General features: G+C 43.2%; 1 protein-coding gene across 4 annotated transcripts in view; it reads right to left on the bottom strand.

Moving 5' to 3' along the window:
• The window catches only part of LOC126427113 (zinc finger protein 91-like), a 127,144-nt gene extending 104,688 nt beyond the window's left edge, over window positions 1–22,456 (bottom strand). For 3 of the 4 annotated variants that reach the window (XM_050089335.1, XM_050089336.1, XM_050089338.1), the window contains exons 1-3: window positions 22,362–22,456; window positions 20,664–20,752; window positions 8,757–8,819 (exon numbers count right to left, since the gene is read on the bottom strand). In XM_050089335.1, the coding sequence (XP_049945292.1) occupies window positions 8,757–8,819; window positions 20,664–20,735 (135 nt within the window). In that variant the 5' untranslated portion in view covers window positions 20,736–20,752; window positions 22,362–22,456. Of the gene's footprint in view, window positions 1–8,756; window positions 8,820–9,213; window positions 9,309–20,663; window positions 20,753–22,361 lie in introns of those variants that run through there. The other variant, XM_050089337.1, reaches the window with a different exon arrangement.
• Between the last annotated feature and the right edge of the window lie 892 nt (window positions 22,457–23,348).

The following is a 23,348-nucleotide window of genomic DNA, read 5'->3' as shown; positions in this document are numbered from 1 at the left end:
CATCAAAACAATATCAAGTTATATATTGCTTTCTCTGTGTGTTTTATAGTTAATTCTTGAATAGTAGTACTGGAATGGATATCACATGTGCATGCCGTGTGCAGATGGAGAAGCTGGCCTCGGTTCACGAACATCTGAAGATGCTTTTTGCCATGTTCAGCAGCGTTCAGACTGCTTCCTATTGTAGTAGTGGTGGCTGAGAATTTGGCTTGTCACATGGGATGCCTAAGGTGCCACCTATTTTGCCCATTGGCTCTGCTGTCAAGACACTTTGTGGTGTACACAATGTGGCTGAGTTGTCCTCACCAAATGGTGAGGGATGGGTCGTAACAGTTAGCGCTGTTTGAGGGAGAGGGTGATGTGGAGGCTGCCTCACCCATTGACCCTATGAGTGGACTGGCAGGGGTTCATTTATCAGGATCCAGACAGGCCCAAGTGGAGCGAAGTTTTCTAGTTAATCAGGACCTCCAACGTCAAATGCATATGGAGCTCCTTAGGGAAATGGTGTCCAGTACTGGAAATTAATCCCGTGTGTACTGAATATGTCTGCCAGGGAGTCTCATCCGAGATGTGGAAAATGTCCTGCTGTGGTTATCAAACACATAGGGTGTGTTTGGGTTATGAGGCAATCTTCAGTTTATATTCAGAGGTAGCACAAATGGCGAAGAGCCCCTGTGTCACACGTAAGTGCATGCAGCACACACGGTTTGTATCAGCATTCCCAGAACTGATTCTAGTCCTTTGGTTTGGTGTGAGTGGAGGGTCTCAACCAAAGGCTTCATCGATTCTCTGACTGTCCAGACTGCAGACTGCTGGCCATGCGTTATGAGGTGGAGAATTCTAGGAATACTTGATGGGTCAGGGCTGCACTACACAAAGCAAGCTTTTTTTTTAGGCTAGGCAGTTGTTTGGGGTCCTTTGATGAATGCATGCTAGTCAGTGCAGACATACAGAAATCAGACTGCATACAAAGTATTGACCATACTACTATCAAAATGTTAACAGTAAATTCTTGATGTATTTGTAGATCCTGAATTTAATGCCCTCTAGGAAAGTTGTCATGATCAAAATACTTTTGGAACTGATATTTTTTTTTTTTTGGTAGGGTTTAAGGGCGCTCAACTGCTGAGGTCATTAGCGCCCAGTCACTGGTGTTAGAGCACATGGAACCTGCTAAAACTCAAGGGGATGGGGGGACATCAGAAGGACCTGACAAAGATGCGGATAAAATAAGTAAAAAGGTTAAATGTCTTTGGACAAGCCAGTTAAAGTTATAAAACGCATAATACAAGCAGCTGCTCGAGCGTCATCAGCTAAAACATCCGGTAAAGTAGATGGCAGGGACAGGATAACACGAAATTGACTAAAACGGGGACACGACAATAAAACATGGCACACTGTTAATGCCTGACCACAAGGGCACTGCGGGGCTGGGTCACCGGAGAGCAGGTAGCGGTGGCTAAACCGGCAATGCCCAATCCGCAACCTGGTCAGAAGGACCTCCTCGCGCCGAGATGATCGGGAGGATGTTGTCCAAGCAGTTGGGAGCGGTTTAACTGCCCGGAGCTTGTTTCCTTGGAGGGATGACCAAGCATCCCACCACAACGACACAAGCCTCTTACATACATCCCCACGAACGTCAGATGACGGGACACAATGGAAGGCTGGCCGAGGCAGGAGGACTGCAGCCTTGGCTGCAGCATCCGCAGCCTCATTCCCAGGCACCCCTACATGTCCGGGAACCCACAGAAAGCTGACAGAACCACCATTATCAGCGAAAGAATGGAGGGACTGCTGTATCCGTTGAATCAAGGGATGGACCGGATAGGGAGCTACAAGGCTCTGAAGAGCACTGAGTGAGTCAGAGCAAAGTACATACAATGAATGGCGGTGGCGGCGGGCATACTGAACGGCCTGATGGAGAGCAAAAAGCTCGGCCGTAAAGCTGGAACATTGGTCGAGAAGCCGGTATTTAAAGGTGGCGGCTCCGACGACAAAGGCACAGCCGACACTGTCGTCAGTTTTGGAGCCATCGGTGTAAATAAAGGTGTGACCAGCAAGTCGAGCACGAAGTTCGACAAACCGTGAGCAATACACTGCAGCCGGAGTACCCTCCTTCGGGAGTGAGCTGAGGTCGAGATAAATAGGGACCGGAGCCTGGAGCCAAGGTGGTGTCGGGCTCTCACCCTCTCTGAAGGTGGTAGGGAGGGCAAAATCCAATTGTTGAAGCAGGCGATGGAAGCGGACTCCGGGGGGCAGCAGGGCAGACACATACAACCCGTACTGACGGTCGAGAGAATCGGCAAAGAAGGACTCTTAAGAGGGGTGGTCGGGCATAGACAACAGCCGGCAGGCATACCGACACAGCAGTACGTCGCACCGGTAGGTCAATGGTAACTCGGCAGCTTCAGCATAAAGACTCTCGACAGGACTAGTGTAGAAGGCTCCGGTCGCAAGACGTATCCCCCGATGGTGGATGGAGTTGAGCCGGCGTAAGAGGGATGGCCGAGCGGACGAGTAGACGAAGCTCCCATAATCCAGCTTCGATCGGACTATGGACCGATACAAGTGAAGCAGCACAGTGCGATCCGCTCCCCAAGATGAACCGCTAAGAACTCTGAGGACATTAAGGGAACGTGTACAACGGGCCGCCAAATAAGAGACATGTGGAGACCAACACAGTTTCCTGTCCAACGTGAGCCCTAGAAACTTAGTTGTGTCCACGAATGGGAGAACAACGGGACCGAGATGTAAGGATGGCGGAAGGAACGCTTTATAGCGCCAAAAGTTGATACAAACCGTCTTCTCGTCAGAGAACCGGAAGCCATTTGCCACGCTCCATGAGTAGAGGCTGTCTAGACAACGCTGAAGGCAGCGCTCCAGGAGGCATGTTCTCTGGGCACTGCAGTAGATCGCGAAGTCATCGACGAAGAGAGAGCCCGAGACATTAGGTGGGATGCAATCCATAATTGGATTGATCGCGATGGCAAAAAGGGCTACACTCAAGACGGAGCCCTGAGGCACTCCGTTCTCCTGGAGGAAGACGTCGGACAATACGGAACCCATACGTACCCTAAACTTTCGATACGTTAAAAAGGAATCAATAAAAAGGGGCAGGCGACCGCGTAGGCCCCACCTGTGCGTAGTGCGGAGGATACCTTCTCTCCAACAGGTATCATAAGCCTTCTCCAAGTCGAAGAAAACGGCTACCGTTTGGCGCCTTCGCAAAAAGTTGTTCATGATGAATGTCGACAAGGTCACAAGGTGGTCAACAGCGGAGCGGCGGCGACGAAAGCCGCATTCGACATTAGTAAGTAGTCATCGAGATTCAAGAATCCAGACTAACCGAGCATTAACCATGCGCTCCATCACCTTACAGGCACAGCTTGTAAGAGAAATGGGGCGGTAACTAGAAGGAAGGTGTCTATCCTTCCCGGGTTTGGGTATAGGAACAACAACGGCATCACGCCAACACATGGGGACCTGACCTTCGGTCCAGACGCGGTTGTAGGTACGAAGAAGGAAGCTTTTGCCCGCCGGAGAAAGGTGTGCCAGCATCTGAACGTGAATGGCATCTGGCCCCGGAGCAGAGGACCGGGACAGTGCAAGAGCACATTCGAGTTCCCGCATAGTAAAGGGGGCATTGTAAGTTTCCAGATTCAGCGAGTGGAAGGAAGGTCGCCGAGCCTCTTCTGCCTCTTTCCTGGGAAGGAAGGCAGGATGGTAATGGGCGGAGCTTGAAACCTCGACGAAAAAGCGGCCAAAGGCGTTGGAGACAGCCACAGGATCAACAAGGACCTCATTACCCGAGGTCAGGCCAGGTACTGAGGAGTGGGCCTTAATGCCCGACAGCCGGCGCAGGCTACCCCATACGACAGAAGAGGGAGTAAAACCGTTAAAGGAGCTGGTGAAAGAGGCCCAACAAGCTTTTTTGCTCTCTTTGATGACTCTACGGCATCGCGCTCGGAGTCGTTTGTATTCAATACAATTCGCCAACGTAGAATGGCGGTGAAAGGTGCGTAAAGCACGTCGTCGAGCACGGATAGCGTCCCTACAAGCCTCGTTCCACCAGGGGACAGAAACGCGACGTGAAGAAGAAGTAGTACGAGGAATGGAACGTTCGGCAGCATTGATTGTAACAGCCGTGAGGTATTCGACCTGACTGTCACAACTGGGAAAATCGTGGTCCGGAAAGGTCGCCAGGGAGGAGTAAAGTCCCCAGTCAGCTTTCAGTATGTTCCAGCTCGAAGGACGTGGGGATGGGGTGTGGTGCAGGAGACGAACGACACAGGGGAAGTGGTTGCTCGAATAGGTGTCAGAAAGGACATACCACTCGAACTGACAGGCAAGAGTGGTAGAACAGATCGAGAGGTCCAAGTGGGAGTACGTATGAGTAGAGTCCGAGAGGAAAGTCGAGGCGCCGGTATTGAGGCAGACAAGATTGAGATGGTTGAAGACATCCGCCAAGAGTGAGCCTCTTGGACAGGATGCAGGAGAGCCCCAAAGGGGATGATGGGCATTGAAGTCGCCAAACAATAAGAACGGCGGGGGAAGCTGAACGATCAGGTGCATCATGTCAGCCCGACTAACAGCAGATGACGGTGGAGTGTAGATGGTACAAACTGAAAAAGTAAAAGCAGAAAGAGTAATGCGGACAGCTATTGCTTGGAGTGGGGCGGTCAATGGGATGGGATGGTAATAAACATCGTCCCAAACGAGCAACATGACCCCACCATGAGCTGGGATACCGTCCACAGGGGTGAGGTCATACCGCTCCGAGGTATAGTGGGTAAAGGCAATACAGTCAGTCGGGCGCAACTTGGTTTCCTGGAGACCAAGGACGAGCGGACAGTGCAGGCGGAGGAGCAGTTGTAATTCCTCCCGATTAGATCGAATACCTCTTATGTTCCAATGAAACAACACCATCGCTAGTCAAAAGGTTGGGGCAACGAGACGAGGGAAGAGCCGGTCACCTCGACGGCCGCGGAGGGCCAGGTTGCGATGGAACAACGCTACAACCGACGGGAGGCGGATCCGGTTCCATCGACTCGTCGCCACCCGCGGCCGCTGTCCCTGGTTGTGTAGGAGGGGCCGCATCATTTGCCGACGAAAGGCCGGCGGAGCGCCTGGCAGCAGAGCGTCACGGCGAAACTGAGGACGGCCGGGAGCAGCGACTCACGGATGGAGTGTCAGACGAAACGCGCCGGGGTGGAGAGGGGGATAGAGACTACTTCTTAGAGGCCTTCTTTGAAGGCCGAGGAGGCACAGGGATGGTGGGCTGGACCCGAAGAAGGTCTTCACGCGCGGGGTCCGTTTTGGAACGCCGGACCTCGGAAGCTGGGGTCCGGAACGTTGCCCCGATGGACGCCTGAGAAGAGGATCGCTTCTCAGGTGGCGTGGGGGGAGGAGGAGGAGGAGGAGGAAGGGTGGCCCCTGGGGCAGAGGGGATGGGGGCCACGGGGGAGGAGGATTTGGAAGGGAGGGATTTGGGAGGTGGAGGCAGAGCCCCCTAATGGGCGGAGGAGGCGGAGGGGGGACAGGAGAGGGGTGAGGATACCGCGGAAGGAGTGGACACAACTGAGGCGAACGACGTGGTCAATGACACGGGATGGAGGCGGTCGTACTTCTTCCGGGCCTCAGAATAAGAGAGCCGATCCAAAGTTTTGATTTCTTGTGTCTTCTTCTCCTTCTGATAGGCGGGACAGTCTCAGGATCTAGGCGAGTGGACGCCAGGACAATTTACGCATCGAGGTGGTGGGGTGCATGTATGTTCCTCACGAAGAGGACGTCCACAATCGCCACAAAGGGGCTAGCCTCACACCGGGAAGACTTGTGCCCAAAGCGCAAACACCTAAAACAGCGCATAGGAGGTGGGACGTAAGGTCGCACGTCGCACCGGTAGCACATCACCTTTACCTTCTCCGGGAGAACGTCCCCCTCGAAGGCGAGGATAAAGGCCCCGGTGTCGATGCGACGGTCTTTGGGGCCGTGTTGGACTCGCCGGACGAAATGCACGCCGCGGCGCTCCAGGTTGGCCCTGAGCTCCTCATCAGATTGTAGCAGGAGGTCACGATGAAAAATAACCCCCTGCGTCCTATTTAGTGCCAGATGTGGGACAATGGATACTGGGATGTCCCCTAGGCGGTCGCACGCCTGGAGTGCCGCCGACTGTGTGGCAGAGGTGGTCTTGATAAGAACGGACCCTGATCGCATCTTGCTGAGAGCCTCGATTTCCCCGAAGACGTCCTCAATGTGCTGAACAAAGAACATGGGCTTGGAGGTGGCGAACGTCCCCCCATCGGTTCGAGAACAGACCAAATAACGGGGGAAGTACTTCGCTCCAAGCGGGCCTGTCCCTCCTCCCATGGAGTGGCCAAGGGGGAAAGGGCAGGAGAACCGGAACTAGAAACGGTACCTTTTCTTTTGAAAGACTCGGCCGCAGAGCGACCTGATACGTGTTGACGTTTCATCTGCGAAACGTCCGCCGCGATACCACCCACTCCGACCAGGGGCTCTCCCCACGGGCGCCACCCAGCCGCAGCAAGGGCCACCTGGCAGGATGACCATTGCCCGGAGTCCTGATGCCCCAAGGAGACGGGCATCTACTCCTTGGCCAACGTGGGGAGGGTGCAGCTCAGGTATCGGCAGTACGGTCCCTGTGTTGTCAGGGGGCTACAACCTAGAGGGTACATGACGACCCCACCACAACGGGCTGGCTACCGTGCTGGATTTCTGGTGCCATGGAAAGTCCATCATGATCGCTGGTGCAGATGGAGATGCACTATGGGCGTAACTTTGACAACCCATCAGGCGTTTAGGCCCAATTTGAGGAATAGTGGGTATGGTTACAACGCCGGTGCAATGCCGAGTGCCAAGGTCTTAGTGCACTTAGGACCAGTGGTACACCATGTAAGGTGTCCTTCCCCAAAAGGCTCGTACTTCTGTAGAATTTTGAAAAATGGAGGTCAAACCCCAAGGGGGACCATCACATAGAAGGCCGAAACGGTTGAAATTCCTTTTAGTCGCCTCTTACGACAGGCAGGAATACCTCAGGCCTATTCTTACCCCGGACCCGCAGGGGGATTGGAACTGATAGCTGGCTGAATCCTGAGGTAGAAACACTTGAAATATCTAGCAAAGCAAGGAATGTACAATGAAGAGACAGAGGAGACACCACTGGGATGGGAGTGCCAGAAGAGACGAGGGGACAGGAAGGAAGAGCATGAATATGGATAAAATTTGTACTAAAAATCAAAGCACATGCTATTGGTGGTAATTCCTCAAATACTAGTGGAAGTAGGATTCTCAGATTCATTAATCGTTTTGAACAGTTGATTCGCCGGGAAATTTTCAAATTTTATATCAGACTAAACAGTTTCACACGACCAGTAATTATGGGATCCATTTCCATTCTTGCAGATGAAATTATGTTTTCAAGAGCCATCATACAGAATTACAATCTCAGTCAAGATTTTTACACCAGCTAGGTATGTCTGTATAGTTTTGCACGTAGCTAGTGATCATCATCTGCTTTCCTCCAAAGATACCCCAGACTGGTAAATGACTGCCTGTATCGATGTCTCTGACCCAATGATATTATGTAGAACCTGAAAAGTCTCATGTTCTTTGTAAAATCAGTTGCTCATGTATGATTGTGGTAGTTGTATGCTTCAAACATATATCTTTTTACAAACACATGAATTTCCATTAACTATTGCCAGTCACCACTGTACATACTTTTTTTGAACTGAGAGTACAACTGTGCTTCCTCAGCATTTTCAAAATTTGTTATTAAACTAAAGTGGGTCTTTTCTGTCTGCAATCCAGTTACTCACCACATACTTATTCATTGTGTGATTTATAGTCCATTTAATGTTTGCCCATATTCCTCTATGTAAATCATATTGGAAGTAAATGACATTCACTCACTGCCTACGTGGGATGCTGATAACTACGTACCTGCTCTTTCTAGCAAATTTATTCTCCTACCCTTCTTTAAGGACTCATTACATCCATTTACCATTGTTGATTTGCTGGCATCATAATCACTAACCCCTCTATGCACTAATACCATCTATAAGGACATGCTTGTTCATAGTTACAAGGTCTAAAGTATTTCAATTTTGTGTGGGCTGTCGAAGTAGCAGCTTACAACAGTTTTCAGACAACTGTTCAAAAGTACTTCACAAGACTGCCTGTCCATACCACTTGCAATGTATGCACAGACATCTTAGTCTCTACTCAGTAGGTTAGGATCACCTACTTTTTCTGCACTACTTTGTGTAGACTTTTCTTGAATGATTCTGTAACTGTCACAGCAGTATAACATGGTGAATAAAAACATCCAATGCTGGTGTTCACATACACAGATCCATTAGGGACACTGCTCATTAAAACAGGAAATCATAGCTCGAGTCTTGCTACCAATTATCATGTAACTTCGCCAATGGTATCTCATGTAATTCTTATTTGTGCTTATGTGAAGAAGCAATTCTACAAACTCACAAACTAAACTGTTTCACCAGCTCAAAGGTAATATTTAAATCCATATGGGGTAAAGTGTAACAAAATATTCTATTTTACCTGTTTCCTCATTTCCAACCTGCGGCATACTAAATAATGTAAGTCTTGTCATCTTTACCCTAAAGTAAAAACAGGACTGATAAAGTGAATACACACACAATTGACAACCATCTCATTTTCACCCCAACTCAGCAATGATTAATTCCATGCAGTCATATAAATTCAAAAATTACCTCTTCCTTCGCACCCTCCTCCAACTCTTCTTTTACATTCATGCTGATTGGGGATACTTGGGCCTGTGGCAAAAATAACAAACTGTAATAAAAACAATTTTGTCAAAACAAAACAAAAATTGTGAAAAACTGACATACTGAGCCTGTGGCTGTATACGAAGTATAGGTTGATTCTTACACATAAGATTACAGCAACCAACAACTTTTTATAAAATGGTTCAAATGGCTCTGAGCACTATGGGACATAACTGCTGTGGTCATCTGTCCCCTAGAACTTATAACTACTTAAACATAACTAACCTAAGGGCATCACACACATCATCAATGCCCGAGGCAGGATTCGAACCTGCGACTGTATCAGCCACGCGGTTCCGGACTGTAGCGCCTATAACCACTCTGCCACTCTAGCCAGCCCACTTTTTATAATGCTATTTATTCACTTAAATAGCACAATTACCGATTTTAAACCGATTGTTCCATCTTCATACGGCTAGTTCACTTTTTACATTACATTTTGAGTTTTGTTTCCCCATCTGACAAAACTTCTTTGGAGTGGTAATGCCCTACAACCAAAACAATATGTTAGTGTCTTTTTAATCGTAATTGTGCCTCACAATAATTTTAAGTGATGTAAACAAATCATCATTAAATGGAAGATGTTTTGGTTACTTACAATGAAGAAATCTTGTCACTGCCTTCCACTGAAGGTTGTTTAATATCTTGCAACATCGATAACTGTATAATGCATTTTTTGTGAATATATATGCACAGAATGTAATGCACCACTTACACAGAAGTTTCGTCACGTGGATGTATGCATACAAAGATGACGATATTACATTCATAACAATGCCAGTCTTCCACTCTCAGAGATATTTCATTATGTACTTGCATGTGATGGATATTTACAAATTGCTAATGTTACATTACTTACTACTTACATTGAAAGAGAACTGATTAAAATGAAAATAAACAAATGGAGCAGTCAGTTATAAAGTGTTACTGCAGTGATATTATGTAAATATTATGGTATACATTGGAACAAAGTTAATGAGAAGGGCGAGACCTACATAAATAAATGTTACAACTATGGACACATTATTGCATACATTGAAAGCAGTAATGGGTTCGGATGGATGTGCATATATAAATATTGCAAATATTTTAAAAATGGACCTTTATTTATTTATTTATTTATTTACTTTTTCTTGTACTTTAAATTGGAAATCAGGTGAATGAAATTTTGAAGAAAGACAGCATTGGCTAACTCTGTTTGTTCATAGAGGAGATTTTGTGGTGATTTGCTTTCATATACATATAATTCAATCTCCTCAAGCAAATGGAATGTCATGGGGTGACCTTTCCTCACCTTTTATTTATTTACTGCTAAAAGTTGGTTCTGAGTACTAAATACTGGTTTTCCTTTTTAAATGGCATTCTTGAGCTTCCATGCATGCACATTCACTTACTGAATCACTTACACAGTTTCTACAGTATACCTTAATACAATTTTCACTGTGTCTGAAGCCAGTTATATCAATCTGTGCACTCTCATTCTCTGTTAATTACCTAACTGCTCATTGGGGGCAAGATTTAAATAAACTTGCTCTGTCTGCCTGAAAGCAGCTCTAGAAATCAGTGCACCGGTTTACTTTATTAAATTATCTACATGCACTTTGAAGTGTTTTTTAAAAATTTCCTTTTTCTAGTGGTTCCAAGGCAGCTACAAATTCCTCCGTCTTCCAGTACAGCTATTCAGTTTTAACCTTTGAGATGAGTTATGCAACTGTCTTGTCTTAAAGAGACATCTGTTTCCAAATAATTATTTGTTCATTTGTTGAAGCATTTTCTTTAGTTGCAGTTTGTGAAGGTGGAAATTTTGAATCTAAAATCTAAGAACTGGTGTCAGACACAGCTTTTGTCTTTAACTATTGCCTTATTTAAATTATCACTAAACTAAAATGTGTAATGTCTTAAATTTGAAAGTTCAGAGTGTTGTTTGTAATCCTGCTAATGTATCTGATCTTAGTTATTTTTCTTAAATAAATACGTTTTAATAAACAATGGTGACTCATGTGAAGCCCAATCCATCCAGTCTTTCCACTTAATTTCCCCTTTTCCTGCTGTATGTTTGGTTGGTAACAGAGGATGGTTATTTTCCTGGAAGTAAAGGGGGAAGGTATCCTCATACTGTCATTCACAATGATACTGTGTGTGTGTGTGTGTGTGTGTGTGTGTGTGTGTGTGTGTGTGTGTGTGTGTGTATAGGTACCCACTGCTGAACATGAGATCCCATGACTGTCCCAGTTTGTCCTTATTGAAGAAGCAACAGTTAATCTACAAATTTAAAGTGCATCAGTTTCCATGTAAGGGCAGTGTTCCCAAACTTGAAGCTCGTCTGCAAGCCAGTGTGGACAACTGCTTGGTGATTAGTACCAACTGCACCGTGGAGGTATATGTTGCACTATCTGACTGAGCTCCGGCCATGACAACCTTGTGTCAGAATGTAGAGTGTTTAGGAAGTAGTCAAGCTCACTGTAAGCAAAGACATACAATTCAGGCACAATTGATCCATTGGGATAATCACTTATGTGGAATTCCACAATGTAATCTCTATTCTAAGCCAGTTATATTGGCTCTGCAGTTACAGGGGTAGGTGCATGACTTGCAACGTGGTGTCAGTCACCTTGATTTAAGAAGATTAAGAGCAATAGGTGGTGAACAAGATTCTCCTACCAACAGGTAACTCCTGGAAGTAGTAGCAATGCCACAGACACCTTTAAGGACCAGAATGGAATTCATTTGGGAAATTACCTTACCAAGTAATGTTACTGCTTGAAGCTATAATGGAACTTTCAATTTAGAATTTAAAGACAGGTGAAATCCATTCTGTGGATCATGGCCAAATTTACATTTCATGCTGACACTTTGGCCACCTCCAATAACATTGTTGTTCAGGCATTGTACACCGTGTTAAGCTGTGTTTTCAGTCGAATTTTACACAAAAGTGCAACATTGACGGAGTTGTGGAAATCAATTATTGGGCTGACATTGTCATCTCATATTAAGAGGCTGCTCAAGCATAAACATTTTTGGCTAGTGACGTTTCCTCGTGAACTTTTTCCTAGGTACATAGATGAATGCATATCGCTATTCCATCCTTGGAATTGCAAGTCACAGAGATACAAAAACTCAATAATATATTAGAGAAAATGCAGCCACACGACCGTTTATTGATCACCTTCGCTAATAAATGCACATCTTTTACTGAATTAGATGCTTTCGTGTCCGCCATTGAAACCTGAGTTTCGCAGACCAGCAGTGATGGGGGCTTAAGTTTCATTATCAGGATGGGGATCGAGATTCCAGGCAATTTAAAAGGAGACCACCCATACGAAACAAGCGTAGGATGTGTTTCCAGTGTAACAAAGAGTGGTATTTGGTATGGCAATGTCTGGTTCCATGGAAATAGAGTCAAAGAGCTGACATCACAAGGAATGAAAGAGGCATGGTAGTGCTCTACTGCCGAAGTGCTTTGTCTGTGCCAAGTTCGAGGCAGGGGAACCCCTGCCTTACCTTTGGGCACAACTTAACCAGGAACCAGTGTGCACCCTCCTCCACTCTGGCAGTTCAGTTTCTCATTTAGATTATCTGTGGTATTTGGAGTTCTGCCATATCTGTGAATTGTCTCATTTGCGTCTGTCCTCCCAATGTTGAGCTCTCACTGGGCAGATGTAGCCTCTGATTAGCAAAACTGAGTATGGGAAAATTTTCTTGGCCTGTGAAGTGGACAGTAATTATAAATCTTTCAGTGAACTTAATTTTGAAGTGTGTTTTTCTAAGTGGTAGTGTGTTGTTGTTAGATTGTCAAGGCAGGGTTGTTTATTTTTAGTTTAACCCAGCTGAAAAATTCACATTGTGCTCCTGTCAGGTTGCCACAGGAATTTGTAATGTGTTACTGCAATGTTCACAATTTGAGCTCTGTCACCTTGGTCCAGTAGAGGTGAAGCAGGTACTGGGAGCTCTTGATTGTTTACCGTAGGTGTTGACTAACAGATTGGACATCACCAATAAAATCCAGTACAAGATTCACCTTACAAATGACATTCCAGAGAGGCAGGATCTTTACAGGCTTTCTCCATTAAAGACGAAATGTATGTGTGCTTTAATTAATAATATGTTGTTCGATGAAGTCAGCAGACCCTCAACCTCAGCCTATGCTTCTGCCATATTCTCAGTATCTACGGGCAGCAGTGGGGTGTTTCATCCAGTCATGGGTTATCATGCAGTTAATGAGAAGGTAGTTTTGGAATCTGTGCCACTTACCAAACTGCATAATTCTTTTACTTGGTTCAGTCGGGCTCAGTATTTTACTGTCCTGGATCTCAATCTTACATATTATCAGATCATGTTAACAGAGGATTCCAAGCGTATCACCGCCTTCTGTACAGATTGGAACCTCTACGATTTTAACAGGATGCCCTTTGGTTGCCATTATGTCTTGCCTACTAGATTTTGTTATTGGTGACTTCACATTCAAGTGTGTGTGTATTTAGCTAGATGGAATGGTAATTTACAGTTCTAGTCTGTCTGAACACTTGCAACATCTTGAGGCAGTTCTGGTTTATCAGAGGGAGGTGAGACTTACTGTGAAACCATCTAAAATGACAATGGCACATAGGTTTCATTATTGGGACATCTTAGTTGACTCTTGTTGCATTAGAATTGACCAGGAGCAAACTAGTGATTTGCGAAAAATTCCAGCTCCTAGAAATAAGAAAGGTGTGACACACTTCAAGGCAAGACAATTTTTTTTCGAAATTTTGTGCCCAATTTTACTAAATTACTGGGACACCTTAACGATCTAAGAAATTTCAAATGGGATGAAAGTCATCCGGAATCTTCTGAAGTGATTAAGGTGGCACTTAGCAACCCACTAGTATTAGCCATACCCAATTTTGAGCTCCTGTTCCTCTTGCAGACAGACACCTAACTCTTCTGGAGTAGAAAGTGGCAGGTGTCCTCCTGCAGGAACAGAATGGGAGGAGGTGTTGCGGGTTGATGCCCTATAACCTATGCATCTTGGAAATTTTCATCTGCGGGGATGGAGTATTCTATGCATGAATGGGAAGCCTTGGTGGTTTTGTTTGCCCTTGAGAAATTCAGAATTTATTTGGAACACCAGGAATTTTGTTTTGAGACTGACAATCAAGCTCTTAGTTAGGTTTTGGCTCATTATTTCCTTAACACCCTCTTAGGCAGTCATTTGGGCATTTATAAAACTGTTGTCAAGATCAGACCACACATCACCTAGTCTTCCCAGTGTATGGAAGCCCAGATGTTGGTGGGGGCCAAGGTCATTCAACATGTCACCTTGTCCTCCCTGTATAAGGATGTCCAGAGGTTGGTGGGGGAGTGAGAGCAATAAGGGAGCTGAGGTCAAGCCAAATTCCCTCATGGGGCTTTTGGAGTCTACCCATTAGGAATGCCTGATGCATAAATTTCTTATTGATTATATAGGTCTACTTCCTCATGTGTGTGGGGGTATTAGGCACCTATTAGTTATCATAGAAGGAGGAAGAGAGAAGGAAGGAGGAAGAGAGAAGGAAGGAGGAAGAGAGAAGGAAGGAGGAAGAGAGAAGGAAGGAGGAAGAGAGAAGGAAGGAGGAAGAGAGAAGGAAGGAGGAAGAGAGAAGGAAGGAGGAAGAGAGAAGGAAGGAGGAAGAGAGAAGGAAGGAGGAAGAGAGAAGGAAGGAGGAAGAGAGAAGGAAGGAGGAAGAGAGAAGGAAGGAGGAAGAGAGAAGGAAGGAGGAAGAGAGAAGGAAGGAGGAAGAGAGAAGGAAGGAGGAAGAGAGAAGGAAGGAGGAAGAGAGAAGGAAGGAGGAAGAGAGAAGGAAGGAGGAAGAGAGAAGGAAGGAGGAAGAGAGAAGGAAGGAGGAAGAGAGAAGGAAGGAGGAAGAGAGAAGGAAGGAGGAAGAGAGAAGGAAGGAGGAAGAGAGAAGGAAGGAGGAAGAGAGAAGGAAGGAGGAAGAGAGAAGGAAGAGGAAGAGAAGGAAAAGTAGTAAGTGAATATGGGTAAGGAATGAAAGAGGAAGCTGTCTGGTAGAATTTTGCACAGAGCATAACTTCATCACAAACTATGTGCTCAAAAGTATCCGTACACCCCCAAAAACATACTTTTTCATATTAGGTGCATTGTGCTACCACCTACTGCCAGGTACTGCAACTCAGCGACCTCAGTAGTCATTAGACATCGTGAGAGCACAATCTGGCACTCTGTGGAACTCATCAACTTCGAACGTGGTCAGGCGATTGGGGGTCACTTGTGTTACACATCTGTATGTGAGATTTCCACTCTCCTGAACATCCCTAGGTCCACTGTTTCTGATGTGATAGTGAAGTAAAAACGCGAAGAGACACTTGCAGCACAGAAGCATACAGGCCAATCTCTTCTGTTGACTGACAGATACCGCTGACACTTTAAGATAGTTGTAATGTGTAATAGGCAGACATCTGTCCAGACCTGAAGGAACTGCAAAAAGGTAGGACTTTCAAGAGATGGGATATGGATAAACTGAAAGAATCAGAGGCTGTAGAGTTTCAGAGAGCATTAGGGAACCACTAACAAAAACTTGAGAAAGATATACAGTAGGTAAGTAAAGGGTAGCTTTGAGAGATGGAATAGTAAAGGCAGCAGAGGATCAAGTAGGTCAAAAGATGAGGCTAGTAGAAATCCTTGGGTAACAGAATGGATACTGAATTTAATAGAGGAAAGGAGAAAATTTAAAAATGCAGTAAATGAAGCAAGCAAAAAGGAATACAAATGTCTCAAAAATGAGATTGACAGGAAGTGCAAAATGGCTAAGCAGGGATGGTTATAGGACAAATTTAAGGATATAGAGGCATACATGACTAGGGGTTAGACATATACAGCCTACTGGAATACTGAAGAGACCTTTGGAGAAAAGAGAACCACCTGTAATAATATCAAGAGCTCTGATGGGAAACCAGTTCCAAGCAAAGAAGGGAATGCAAAAAGATGAAAGGAGTTTATAGATGGTCCATACAAGGGTGATGTACTTGCGGGCAATATTATGGAAATGGAAGAAGACGTAGACAAGGATGAAATGGGAGATACGATACTGCATGAAGAGTTTGACAGTGCTGAAAGACCTAAGTTGAAACAAGGCCCTGTGAGTAGACAACATCCACTGAAACTACCGACAGCCTTGACAAAACTCTGCCATCTGGTGAGCAAGATGTATGAGAAAGGCGAAATACCCTCAGACCTCATGAAGAATATAATAGTTGCAATCCCAAAGAAATCAAGTGTTGACAGGTGTGAAAATTACCAAATTATCAGTTTAATAAGTCACAGCTGTAGAATACTAACATGAATGCTTTACAGACGAATGGAAAAACTGTTAAAAGCTGACCTCAAGGAAGATTAGTTTGGATTCCGTAAAGATGTTGGAACACGTGAGGCAATACTGACCCTACGACTTATCTAGAAGATAGATTAAAGAAAGGCAAACCTACATTGGTAGCATTTGTAGACTCAGAGAAAGCTTTTGACAATATTGACTGGAATACTCTCTGAAATTCTGAAGGTGGCATTTGCCAAATACGGGGAGTGAAAAGCTATTTACAATTTGTACAGAAACCAGATGGCAGTTATAGAAGTGAAGGACTGAAAGGGAAGCAGCGATTGGGAAGAGAGTGAGAGTTAAACCTTTCCCCAGTGTTATTCAATCTGTATACTGAGCAACCAATAAAGGAAACAAAAAAAAATTCTGAGTAGGTATTAAAATCCAGGGAGAAGAAATAAAAACTTTGAGGTTTGCCAATGACACTGAAATTCTGTCAGACACAGCAAAGGAGCTGGAACAGCAGCTGAGCGGAATGGACAGTGCCTTCAAAGGGGGATATAAAAGCAAAACAATGATAATGGAATGTAGTCTAATTAAATCAGGTGACGACGATAGTATTAGATTAGGAAATATGACACTTGAGGTAGCAGATGAGTTTTGCTATTTGGGGAGCAAAATAACTGATGATGATCGAAGTAGAGAGGATATACAACGTAGAGTGGCAATGGCAAGGAAAGCGTTTCTGAAGAAGAGAAATTTGTTAACATCGAGTATAGATTTAAGTGTCAAGAAGTAGTTTCTGAAAGTATTTGTAAGGAGTGTATCCTCATATGGGAGTGAAAAATGGACGATAAATAGTTTAGACAAGAAGAGAACAGCAGCTTTCGAAACATGGTTCTAGAGAGATGCTGTAGATTCGACGGGTATATCATGTAACAAATGAGGAGATACTGAATAGAATTGGGGAGAAGAGCAATTTGTAGCACAACTTGACCAGAAGGAGGAGTCTGTTTGTAGGACACATTCTGAGGCATCAAGGGATTTAGTATTGCAGGGAAGGGTTGATGGTAAAAACAAAGATGGAGACCAAGGCATGAATACTAAACAGATTCAGGAGGATGTGGGTTGCAGTAATTACTCTAAAATGATGAAGCTTGCACAGGATACAGTAGCATAGAGAGCTGCATCAATCCAGTCTTGGGACTGAAGATAACAACAGAAGGGGTTGGATGTGCTTTGCAACCTGTTTACAATACTCCTTTTCTGACAGGGCCCTGCACGAGCTCCATTGGATCATGGGTGCCCACATGGATGTTTCCCAGAGCATAATGAAGGCCCCATCACTACAGCACTGAAGGAGCTGTTCCCCTTGTGGGTGACAGAAATGCACCCTCCCAAAGACATGATGAAGGTACCAGGATTTGCCAGACCATGCAGTGCTCTGTCATTGTGCAAACATCCAGTGCAAATTGTTAAATGTGTATTTCAGTTGTAGTTGTCAATGTCATGGCATTAACACTGGCACATTGGTGGGTCATCAACTGCACAGATTCATCATTAGGAGTGTTTGCAGCATTGTGCATTCAGACACACTTGTACTCTGTCCATGATTAATATCTGATGTTAGTTATGCCACAGTTTGCTGTCTGTCTTGTTTTACCAATGTGCCCAGCCTATAATGTCTATCATCTGTCATGAAGGGTACTTGCCCAAAACCATAGTGTCTGGGCATGTCAGCTTTGTTTCACGCTGTGTTGAAGGTAACTGCCACAGCACTCTTCAAACACCCAACAAGCTGTGCAGCTTCCAAAATGCTCATCCCAAGCTGTCAGGCCATCAAAATCTGCTCTAGGTCAGACTCGGATAGATTGTGTGCAGTCCCTATTTTACACCCTGTCAGCATGCTCACTGATACTCCATGCACTGCACATGACTGACTAGAAGACAAGGTGGTGCTATTGACTGGATGAGTTTATATTGATAGCAAATCCTTGGTCATGATTTGGCTGATGTGTATATGGATTTAGTATTACAACTTCCAAATGGATACTGGGCAATGCCAAGGGAACCATTCCACAACATTCAAGGCAATTGTCAAATGCATCAATTTATTGCAAGGGTGTACCAGAAAATAATGCCTCCAAAATTTTGATTCTGTTCTTAATATTACTTGTCATGCACATTACTCTGTTGATGTTACCATTTTGCTGATGCAATATGCAGCAGCCTCCTGCTGTAGGGTTTGAACTACAGTGTGTAACATGCGTGTGTTATTTAACCATGTCAGCACATGAGAAAACCCTCAGAAAACAGAGCAAAAATTCAAATAGTTCATCCACATGTGGAGCACCCTCTCCTTCAGCAGGACAATGCCAGACCATACACAACTTTTTTTGCACCTGGAACAGTCTGACGTCTTTGATTCATTATTATTGATCATCTTCCACAGTGAGCCAATTTGAGGCAATGAATTTTCAAATGTTTCCAAAATCTAAAGAACACCTTCAAGGACTTCACTTTGATAGTGATGAATTGGTATGAACAGGGGTGAGGATGTGGGTCTGCCAACAAAGTCAAACATTCTACAGTGATGACACCAACAGCCTGGTGTCTCATTAGGAGAAGAGTGTCCAGTGCCATGGTGACTATGTTTGAAATAAATATGTAAACACAAAGAATAAAGATGTAAAATGTCAGTCTGTTTTAATTAAAATGCTTCAAAAGTATTCAAATAAAAATTGTGTGCCATTACCTTCCAGTGTGTGCTAATGCCAAAAATATACATCAATTAAAAATTAAGCTATAATTAACAGGCACAAAAGGTGGCTTTCAACTAATATAATATGAACATGCATCTGTTAAGGTCACAGGGAAGTTCAGTCCATCAACTTACACAGAACATAGTGTATGTGAAGTTGTCTTGCAGGTAGAAGTTACATTACGGGCACCATTTGGATTTTTTGGTTAACATTAGGCTGTGTTACTAGTCAATTTGTTACCACATACTTTACTTGGCTTTCACATTTCTAGGCTTCGTCAGCTCACAGCCACACTGCCACCTTTCAACATACGCCAGGCCTTGAGCTGCACTATGGATCAGTCTCTCACCACAACCAGTATTTCAAGGGGGGAAGAGGGTCTAGCACCACATTTTAACCTTGCAGCCTCTGAATAGTTCTCAAGTTCAGACCCAAGGTCAATGACTATTCAAGTTGCTTTTCATTCACATGACGTGTGTTATGCATACATATCATTCTGTATGCCAAACCATTATTACATCAGCATTCAAAGCCAAAGCCTGAACTATGTTGGGTCCAACCACTCTTTTACCGTATTTCAGACAATTTAGTGTTTTTATTTTCCTACCATTTCCTCACAGTGATAGTTTAGGATTATTGTTGTGATACAGCTTATCGAATGAATTGCAAGATGATCACATAGTTTGTACAAACTATAATGAAGCACTTACATATATTCAAATGCAAACTCTGCATTAATGCTATCACAGTACTTCTGCAGTTGCACTATAGATGGATGTTGAAACAGATTTTTTCAGCACAGACAATACACAAGTAGTTTGTGTGATTGTGTAAGGACCTTCAATTCTGGTTGGCACAATAAAAATACTAGTGGCACCAAGTGAAATTGTTTGCCTGCTGATAGGTGAGTACCCTACAAATGGTTGCACTGCATTGGATTTTAAGTGGCATGTATATGTAAGATAATTTTCCACCAGTAAGTGTAACATTCTGGCAGTTTCACAAACAATATAAGTAACAACATGCAGCAAACATAGAAAGTGGTTATGAACAAATCTGTCAGTAATGTGTAGCCCCATGGCTTCATAGATACTTTACTGCCAACATAAAAATTCATTCTGCACCTATGGGCTGTGTAACTGTTTAAGCTTCCATGTGATTTGTCTGAAATTTAACTTTACTGCTGACAGTTCCACTTACACGTTGTTCACATATTCAAAGTCAACACCTAATGTTAATAGTGCTACAGAATGTACTTCTCAGATTAGTGACCATGTGAATGTCACTTCAAAATTATTTACAAATAATTTATTTTATATCATCATCAATAAATAAATTACAACTCTCATGCCATACCACAATACACTGCAATAATTCATTAACTGCAGCCATACCATTTATAAATTTAATGGCACTGCTAACATTTACAAGAGTCAGTTATTCTTAAGTTGCTCATTAAGGTTTTCATTTAAAAGAAGCATATCAGAGCAGAATATACCCATTTTATCAGCATAATTTGGTTCTGCATCAAAAAAAGTTTTCCATGTTTACTCAACATTAAATTTAAACTCTTGCTCAATTCTATGTGAGGCTTAATACAAGGATTATTTCAATGCACTGTGCAAAACGCCATATTTAAGACAAAGTTCACCATTTTTTTTTAGTAAATTGAATTACTCATGTCTCCAGCTGTATGACATCAACTGTATGTATTCACACACCATACTGCTCACATAAATTAATGAAACACTGTTAAGAAATACAAGTAAACAGCTTACCATGAAGCATAACTCAGTTTGTACTTCATCTGTTCCCTCTTTTTTTATCCACATAGTTGGCTCCTGGTCCATGGCTTCAGTTCTACAGTCTGGAGAAAAAAAAAAGCATTTAGATAAGAAAAGCTGTAGGTCTACTCAGTTTCCATTGTTACCATGTGGTATAGCTATAATGCAGTATTTTCACTCGCCTACTGGGTACAGTAAGAGGGTGATTACACAGGAAACAGATTCAAAGTGGTTAAGGAAAGGAGTTAGCCTAATTCACATTTCTCAGGTCATGAACAATCATAAAATAATATGCACTGGAAACAGAATTTACAGTTGCTACTGCTCCTTTCTAACACTGGATTACGGATACTGTTCTATTGTGACAATTATGAAAGATTGTGTATTTTTTTGTGCATGCACTAACTTCAGCATTACAAACAAAGCATTCAATAGATTGCAGTGAAATTACGGAATTAAACCAAATACTTCATTATACACTTTGCTCGTAGTGTTAATTTTAGTCTGATAGGGAGGTGATGAAAATCCAGACATACAGACTTTTTTTTTTAATCAGTGAATATGCATTTTCCACATAGGTATTACCTTCAAACTTTCTTTATCTGTATTCATTCACAAATGTATACTCTACAGTAAGCATAATCATTTTAACATTTTTACCAGCTTTTAAAGAAAACCAGATACATGTAACGTAGATTGCACACTCCAATGTGGAAGTTCTCATTCTTGATTACCATCAAGATTGGACATTGGTTAGTTTTTTCTTACAAAACTGATTTACTGAAACGACTTCCTACTAACTGTAAGATGAATGATCTATTAATTTCTGATGACATGTAATGCTTTATGTTAGACGAATTACAGTTAATTTGTACCTTGTATTTCGCCAGTTCGTAAATAACGTTACAGTACTCTTATACAGAACTCCATTAAAACCCACACACTACAACAAACTGTATTTACACATGATTTGACGAATACTAACGACACGAGTGATCAAAGCACAATGAAAACTAACAAAATGCAACAGAACTACCCCATTTCCTTTCATGCGAACATACTCGAACCATGAAATGATGTAACTGTGGGCACTTGAAAAATGCTTACGTCAGCCATAAAATCTGGAGCCGCTAAATGTCTACATCACAGTAAATTAACATCACAATCACTATTACAGGTAAGTAAGTCAACATAACCGCACTAACATTGCGAATGGTTGAACTTCACTGTCCGCCTTTTCTCGTCAGATTATGGCGGAGATCACTGCATAGACAAACTGCTTCTGACAACACGTCACAATCTCAGCCGTTTCTTTTACGAAGATAAAGGTAGCGATTTTACCGGACACACCAAAAACAACAAGGACAAATAACTCAAGTATGTGGCTGTTATGAAGATAGCCTGAAAAAATTACAACATTCACACACCATCACCAAGTACACCATAGGTGATGTGATCACTATTAAATACAGAACAAAATCTCATTCTTATGTACCAATAAAAAAAAAAAATAGTAAAAAGAACAGCAGCCTCAAACATAGCTATCACAGCGTCATCACAACATATCGCGAACTATTACACTCATCAGACGCAACTGTTATTGTGATAGAATGAAGTGCCGTGTTAATTTACTTCCCGAAACAATTTTCTTCGCTTATTCTTGTTTACGGTATATAAACGCTCATAAATTACCTTGAGAATGTCACACACATTTTTCCGCCAAAGCACGAGGTTGCAACTGACTGCACACTGGACAGTACACAACACATTGAAACCAGCTAAACCAAAGATCTTGCAGTAAGACAAAGCACTTTGCCGTGGGCTATGAGATAAGCAGTATGGAAAAACTGTGAAGATAAAATGCAAAATTAAATTCCGTAGAATACCTACTCTACCTCTTTATTAATTCCTTATCGCTATTTTAGTTCAACAAATAGGTAACTTAAAGTAGCTGTTATTGAAGAAACGCGTTTGAAAATTTCTGGGAATCTTAAATCTTCACTGTACCCTTTTGGGAAGCACTGATCTGAACAGTTTTCCTTTGTTACAATCACGACGGGCATGTACAAGGTGCTTGACAATGAGATCTAGTTGATTTTTCTTGTTTGAGTTATGAGCCCTTAACTCTTTGTCAAAGTTTTCTTTAAATCGCATACCAAATAGAAGTTCTTTTATGTCATTCCCATCCGAAGAAGAAAGGAAGATTAGATTTAACGTTCCATCTACACCAAGGCCATTAGAGACGATGCACATGCTCGGATTGTGTTAAGGATGGAGAAGGAAATCGGCTGTGCCGTTTCAAATGAAACATCCCAACTTCTGCTTGGAGCGATTTAGGTAAGTCACGGAAAACCTAAAACTCTATGGTCAGATACTGGTTTGAAACATAGTTCTCCCAATTGCGAGTCCAGTGTGTTAACCACTGGATCACCTCACTCGGTCTAAGCTATCTAACTGGTTTCCTGTTCACATCTTCTTTCGTAACAGCAACATAGCAAATCACATGATACTGTCAATTGATAATTTTCTCACGTGTTGTTTCACGAACAATAAGAGGTTTGCCACCCCCTTCTTCTCGCATATTCATCATAGTATTCCTGTCAACAGGCCAATCCACTTTTACCAACTTTTTTAAAATTCTGTAGTGACTGCCAAATGCAATGAGATAAATTCCATTTA

This window comes from Schistocerca serialis, chromosome 11 (assembly GCF_023864345.2).
Source record: "Schistocerca serialis cubense isolate TAMUIC-IGC-003099 chromosome 11, iqSchSeri2.2, whole genome shotgun sequence".
NCBI lineage: Eukaryota > Metazoa > Arthropoda > Insecta > Orthoptera > Acrididae > Schistocerca > Schistocerca serialis.
Note: the sequence above shows the minus strand (reverse complement) of the source record. Positions and strands in the feature narration are given on the sequence as shown.